A 7,691-nucleotide genomic window follows, 5' to 3' on the forward strand; every position below is an offset into this window, starting at 1 on the left:
TCAGTTTTCTTCCTCCTCGGATGCATCTGAGGAACGAGAAGACTCATCTGACTCTGCATCCGGGACTCTCCCTTCAAGAGGTGCCCTGGGACGACGCCCTGAAAGGGGATGACTTCTGCGTGTGATGTGATGCATGAGGAACGAAAGCATGTTATTTTGAATCGGGTTGCTGTGGCCCGAGCCGTCTCCATCTCGATCCCGCTTGTTCTTCTTAACCAGGTCCTTTAAGCCAAGAAGCTTGGTGGCCGCTTTAGCTGTGGGTGCCCAGATCTTGGGATCGTGGTCTAGGCCACTGGTGGCCATCACAGGCAGGTAAGGATGGGGCTCAAGACAGTTGATGTTCCCTGCCCGGTCCCCCTCCAAGAACTGAACGATCTGACAGGACGACTTCTCCCAGAGGAAGATGTGCCCGCAATCACTGCCGCTCACCACAAACTCACTCCGGGGCCCATAGAAATTGACACCTTTGACCGTGGCATTATTTCTGTGGCCCTTGTATCGCTTCACGTACTGGGCCCCATCCGGGTGGGAGGAGTGGAAGAGGTAGATATCTTCGTCGTTGTAGCTGACCAGGAGCTCTGTGCCGTCGTGGCTGTACACCAGGCAGGTGATGAATGACTGGGACTCACAGTGGACCAGATGATGAGGGCAGAACTTCTTGAGCACCCCGTTATTGTCAGTCTCATTGATTTTCCTCTGGTCATAAATTCTCACAAACTGGTCCCTCCCCCCGACAGCAAACTGGTAAATATTGGCAGGATTCACAAAGACTGCGTACAGGCCCACCCTGGACTCATTCTCTTTGGTGACCACCACTCTGGAAGCTGGGTGGTCCTGCCTGAGGTCAATGTCAAAGACAACCGCATCTTCCCCCGCCGTGAGGAACCTGACAGGGGAGTCTGGCACCAGGGCCACCTTGTGGCAGGCCCCCCTGTGCTGGGCCACACGCTTAGAAACCCTGCTCAGCGAGATAGCGGGCAGCTGTGCCACGCGCACCTGCCCGTCGCGGGCACACGTGGCCAGGGTGGAGTCGCCGCAGTTGGGCAGGAACTTGGCCTGAAAGACGTTATTTCTGTGGCCCGTGTTGAAGGCCATGACGGGGCGCTGGCGCACCCAGTCCCAGATGATCGCGGTGAGGTCGTCACTGCCGCTGGCCAGCCAGGTGCCGCGCTGGTTGAAGTGCACGCTGTTGACGCAGCCGCTGTGGCCCTCCAGCCCGTACTGCAGGCGGAAGCGCTGCACGAAGGCGCGGGCCCCACAGGCCTCATACACGAAGCGGGCGCTGGAGCCCAGCTGGCGGTCGCGCAGCGCAGTGAGCACCTGCCAGCGCGGCCGGGGCAGGGCCGAGGTCTCCGAGGACACCCAGTTCTCCAGGGCCCTGTCCCCCTGGGACACGCGCTGGGCAGGCCAGGCCCCACCGCTCCGAGCGCTGTGCCGCCCCTGGGCCGCCTCCTCGCCCCCCTCCGCTTCCTCTGCTTCCTCCGCCGCCGCCCCTTCCTCTCTGGGCTCGCGGTCCGAGTACGAGTACTCGCCTGTGGCTTCTGCTCTGGCTCCCTGCATCCCCGGGACCATGCTGTCATTTTCGGGGTCTGCGCCGGCCAGGAGGGGAGCGACGGCGTCCCCGCTGCCGCCTCTGTGCCTGCTCACTCTGCAGCCCCTCTGGGCCTGGGACCTTCCACGCAGGTCCCTGGATGTTCGCACCCGGGCCTCCCTCCATGACTGGTCCCCGGAGCCCCCTGCGCCGCGCCCATAGGCAGACATGATGCTCACTGTGGCCCGGCTGTGCTGGGAAAGTTCTAGAAGCCTGGAGAAGGGAGCGGGCCAGCCAAGGGCCGCAGCAGGTCAGCACACAAGAAGGGCGGCCTAACAGCTGGACGCCAGCTGGGGTCAGCCAAGGTGTGAAGGGCGACTTCCGGTTCATAGGTCGGCAGCTATGGGAGCCGGTGAGGTTGAAAAGACCTCTGCCATCCCATCCAGGGTCTCGCGCGATTTCGGGGCTGCACACAGAATTCCAGGCCAGAGCTGCTTCCCTGGAGCCACATGACAGCCTCTGTGCTTGCTGTTCCTTCCAAGGCGGAAGCTGCTTGCTCCTTGGAAACATTGTTTCCAGTAGACCAGCCACAACACATCCTCCCAAGGAAGAGCACGTACCCGCAGACGCTCAGCGCCCTGCTCCAAGGTAATGTGCTCTTGTGAAACGAATAAGCAAATGCCATGAGAGGTGGCCAAGGCCCGCGCAGCCAGGGAGCTCCTGAAATACAAACAGCCGTCTCCGGCAAATCGGACCCCTTCAAGGAAACCTGGAGAGCTCGACTGACTGCCTACGAAAGCCATAGGGTCACAGGTAAAACACACAAAGCCTACTGAATTGCATTTGAGACTTAAAAACGAGTAGTTTTCAGTATCAGTAGTTGCCAAATATTGCATTAGACATGACTTCTGCTAAAGAGATGGACTATTTATTTGACATGCAGATTTCACTGTGTGTCCTCAATTTTTATTGGTTATGCCTGGCAGTCTTTTTTAGTGGGGAGTGTAATTTTGTCCCTCAGTGTAATCAAGGCTGGAGTCACGTGGTCAATTGCAAGTAGACATTGAAATGAGTAACTGCTTCACCAATTTGAAAGAGAAGCACGTTTATTTTCTTTGTCCACCTGAGATTCTATGTATGTATTTGGAGTTCTTTCCATGGAAGATCCTCAGGGGACTCCAACATAATGTGATGAGGAAGAAACTCCTGGAGGCTGTCCAATTTAACATAATGTCATGAGAAAGAAACTCTTCTGTGATGTTAAAAACTATCAAAATATTTTCAGTCAATCCCCACATAGGTAAGAGGCTTGGATGTGGGTGCTTTTAGGAAAAGAATGCTCTCTGGAGACGGCTCACTGTCATTGCCGCGTTAACTTCAGAGCTTTTCCAAAGGAATTATCTAGGGTGAGGTCAGTCAGTTTTCAAAGGGCTACGGTGAACTGCTGACTAAGAATGCGGAAAACAGATTTCCGACACAGTAATTGCAAGATCAATGTAAAGTTGATTAAACATAGAATTATAAAGTTTTCTAAAGGGAGAGACCAGTTCTAATAGTAACGGAAAGGCATGTGAAAGGAGATTCACAGTGATTTCTGAAGAGTAGTAGCACAGCAGTCTGAAAACCACCTGAAAGCCTAACAAGAGTACCACGGAGAAATAAATTAACGTATATTTCTGTAATGGAATCATGCACAAAAATCAGACTTAATCAATTAAAATTGAGTACAGCAATAGGAGTGATTCATAACACAGCAATGAGGAAACCACAAATGACAGCGGAATCATTGATAATTTCACTTTTATGCAGATCTTTATAGTTTTCCTATGCAGATTTGAAATGGCAAGGACATGATTGAATCAGCATTCAGGATAATTATTAGGAGAGGAGGATGTTAAAATCTGGAAGAGAGGAAACTTAGAGAAATCTTGGTAATACCTGTAGCTCACCCTGGAAAGAGTTTCTGTTGTTCCCTTTGCTATCTATTGTCCGGCATATGCATTTATATACGCTTTTCTATGTATGGTACATGGCATAGTGGGGTGTTGTTTTCAGATAATGTTCATGAACAAAGGGTCTTGCTCTGCCGTGGACCACAACATACAAAACAAAAGATAACAACAATATTACAGGAAAACCAGAGCATTAAAGCCTAACATGCCCTTGCAGACATCGTGCAGGTGAGGAATCGCTATTAATTGACTTGGAAATATGTGTAGTCCCATTTCAAGGAAGAGTTCCCCTGTTAGAGGTTGACTCAGCTTATTTTAATTTGATGCTATTGAATTAGTTTGAGTCTTTTTCTACCTGCTCATTAAGTACACTAACTATGAATTGAATTTTCATTTAAGTTTGCATTTCATCAAGTTGATCCATTTGGTATATTTCCATTCCCGTTCATTCATTCATTCACCACAAATTTATTTAAAGCTTCTAAGTAAACGCCATGCGCTGTTCTAGGTTCGGGTAGTAGTTGGTGAGTAAGCGTGGCAATCCCGTCACCCATCGGGAAGTGGAAACAGACAAGTCGATATGGAGATCCTATGAGGCAGAGATGAGTAATATGGAGGGAAATAAAGCCGTGTATGTAGCTATGGACTAGAGGATGTTATTTTAGACAGTGAATTCAAAGAATGTCTCATTGATAGGATGACTTAAGCAGAGGGCTGAAAGAAAGGAGAGATGGTGCATGCAAATAGCTAGGATAAGAATGGTCCCTGGAAAGTGGCATTGAGGGTAGGTAAATGCTCTGAAGTAGCGGCACAATATGAGTGTCGTGGCACTTGAAGGAGGCCCCTATGACCGAAGCAATGCAAGTAAGCATTACAGAGTCTGCCAGGCAAGGGGATTAGGAGAAGCAAAGGCCATCTCAACAGAGCCTTTTTGTCTGACCATCCTGAGGAATTTTATTTTTTATTTCATTCTGTGTGTAGTGGAAAGCCTTTAGAAGCTTGTGAACAGGGAAGAGGCATTATCAGACTTACTTCTTGAAAAGAGACCCTGGCTGCTGTGTGGAGAATAGAATGGGGTAGAAAGAGAGAGCAGAAGTACTAAGCTATTGCTCTCACCCAGGTGAGAAATGGCGGTGGGTTAAACTAGGATGAGGATGGAGCAGTTGGTGGAAATGGGTTATGTTTGGGATATGTTTTGAAAGTGGATGTGATAACATTTTCTCATAAGTGGAGTGTGTGTGAGATGTATTACTCAGGACACTGACCTGATACACCTTTCACTTGGGCAATTTGAAGCAGTTCCTAAGTGGGATTTGTTCAAAGATGAGAGAAGGCTGTATAGAAATCACAAGGGAAAGGTCAGGACCTCAGGCCTATAATGACCAGGAGGACATTGTGCCGCTAGGCCTATAGGTGGGGAACAAAGGGAGCAGTTACCAACACCTGAGACAGAAAAGACAGTGTAGAGGGTCTGACCCGCTGGACATGAGCGGTCATTAGCCATCAGTCAGTGAGCTCAGAGGGAGGGAGCTAGAGAGACACATTCCCCCAATTTAGTATCCTCTCTCTGCTCCCCTGCTGGTACTTCCCACTGAGTCATTTGAAGAAGGGAGAATTTTGTATTCTGTAACTCTGCTGAGTTTATTAGTTCTAACAGGTGTGTGTGTGTGTGTGTGTGTGTGTGTGTGTGTGTGTGTGTGTGTGTGTGTGATCTTCACAGTTTTCCATATATAAGATAATGTCATCTGCAAACATTTACTTTTACTTCTCCCTTTCCAATTTGGAAGCCTTTTATTTATTTATTTTCATGCCTCATGTCTCTGACTAGAAGTTCCAGTACTGTGTTGAACAGAGATGTCAAGGACAGACACCCTTACCTTTTTCTGGATCTTAAAAACAAAAACAAAAAAAGAACATCTGAAAAGCTTTCAGGTTTTCACGGTGGAGTATGATGTTACCTGCAGCATTGTGATATGTGACCTTTATTATGTTGAGGCAAATTCTGTCTATACTTAGCTTGTTAAGAATTTTTATCATGAAAGGGTATTGAATTTTATCAATTTTTGCACTTACTGTGATGATCATGTGATTTTTATTTTATTTTTTAAAAGTCTTTATTATTTAAAGTATTACATGTAGTATTACATATGCCTCCCCCCCACTTTGAGCTCTCCCTGACCACCCCCACCCCCCAGTACATTCCATCATCCCCTAGTGACTGTGTCCATTAGTTAGGCTTATATGCATGTATACAAGTCCTTTGGTTGATCTCTCCCCCTTGCCCCCATCCTCCCCTATCTTCCCTCTGAAGGTTGATGGTCTTTTTGATGCTTCTCTGTCTCTGGATCTATTTCTGTTCATCAGTTTATTATATTCCACAAATGACTGAGATCATGTGATATTTATCTTTCTCTGACTGGCCTATTTCACTTAGCATAATGCTTTCCATGTTCATCTATACTGTTGCAAATGGTAAGAGTTCTTTCTTTTTTACAGCAGTGTTGTATTCCATTTGGTAGATGTACCACACGTTTTTAATCCATTCATCTGCACATGGGCACTCAAGCTGTTTCCAAATCTTAGCTATTGTGAATTGTGCTGCTATGAACATAATGGTGTATAGATCATGTGATTTTTATCTTTCATTCTGTTAAAATGGTGGACCACTTTGATTGATTTGCTTATGTTGAGCCATCCTTGCATCCCAGGGATAGAGACCACATGGTCATGGTGTATTGTCCTTTAAATGGGCTACTGATTTTGGTTTGCTGGGTTTTTTGTGGTTGAGGATTTTTGCATCTGTGTTCATCAGGACTATTGGCCTATGGATTTCTTGTAGTGTTTTTGTCTGCTTTTGCATTCAGGGGACTAACAATGAACTATGCAAAAGGAAATTAAGAAAACAATCCCATATACAATAGCACCAAAAACAATAAAATACTTAAGAATAAACTTTTTCAAGGAAGTAAAAAGACTCGTACAGTGGAAACTACCAAACAATAATGAAAGGCATTAAAGAAGACACAAATAAATGGAAAGACATCCAGTGTCCATGGGTTGGAAAACTTAATATTATTAAAATGTCCTCACTACCCAAGGTGAACTACAGATACAATGCAATTCCTGTCAGAAGGGGAAATGCAGTCAAGATAATCCTTTTTCAGTCTGGATCACCACTGGATGTTATATGTTCGTGACAATGATTTAGTAGTGAGGGTAAAAACTGAAAATGCAAGGGAGATACAAGTTTTAGGAAGAATGTCTTGAATAGGCAGAAGGCATAGGATTCAATGCACAGGTAGAGGAATTGTAACAGGAAGGCAGACAAAATACTTAGCACAGAGGCAAGTAGGTTGTAGCTTTGCTGGTGGAAGAATGTATGTATTGTCTTCTAATTGCGTCCAGTCTCCCAGTGAAAAAAGAAGGAAGGATATCAGCCATGAAAAAGGAAGATGAAAGCTATGCTGGATCTTCTTCTTGGAGAAGAAGATGTGTAATAGTCAACTCAGTGAATGGGAGAATGAGTCCAACAGGGGAGTGGAGAATTGTTGCCTGGAAGCAGAGAGGGTCCACTTGTAGTTGTACAGCATAAAAGTGAAATGAGACAGCATGGTCATTTGTGTTTCTCTATTTCAGATACTTGAAGACAGGAGTGGAGTAGGCAGATTCAATGATTAAATTAAAATCTAAATTTTTTTGCTAGTTGAGGATAATGGAGAGCTTGGGGGCAAGGGAACTTAGATCCTACATAATGAAATTTTTATAATAAGGAACCATGAGGCAGGCTGGTGTCCCTCAGTGTTTGAGCATCGACCCATGAGCCAGGAGGCATGGTTTGATTCCTGGTCAGGGCACATGGTTCAATTCCTAGTCAGGGCACATACCTAGGTTGTGGGCTCAATCCCCAGTAGGGGGCAAGCAGGAGGCAGCTGATGGATTATTTTCTCTCATCATTGATGTTTCTATCGCTCTCTTTCCCTTCTCTCTGAATTCAATAAACACATATTAAAAAAATGAAGAACCATGAATTTAACTATCAAAAAGGATATTACGTACAATAGGGGACCATAAAGAGGGCATATTTGATAGGGTCATTGCATTGGAAGTCCCAGTGGAGGCTACTTTTGCTGGGATCAGCAGGTGTGTTCAACCAGAGAGGAAGTAGAGTTCGTTTTTGCTATACTACCTCATGGCCTGTAAGTATATGT

The 7,691-nt window shown here is 46.4% G+C and overlaps 1 protein-coding gene across 1 annotated transcript; it reads right to left on the reverse strand.

Annotated features, from left to right (window-relative positions):
• Positions 1 to 1,761, reverse strand: LOC118653602 (DDB1- and CUL4-associated factor 8-like). The gene has a single exon (XM_036304237.1). It carries the CDS (start codon positions 1,759 to 1,761, stop codon positions 1 to 3), a length of 1,761 nt encoding a protein of 586 aa, XP_036160130.1.
• Between the last annotated feature and the right edge of the window lie 5,930 nt (positions 1,762 to 7,691).

This window comes from Myotis myotis, unplaced genomic scaffold (assembly GCF_014108235.1).
Source record: "Myotis myotis isolate mMyoMyo1 unplaced genomic scaffold, mMyoMyo1.p scaffold_m19_p_4, whole genome shotgun sequence".
In the NCBI taxonomy this organism is placed as follows: Eukaryota; Metazoa; Chordata; class Mammalia; order Chiroptera; family Vespertilionidae; genus Myotis; species Myotis myotis.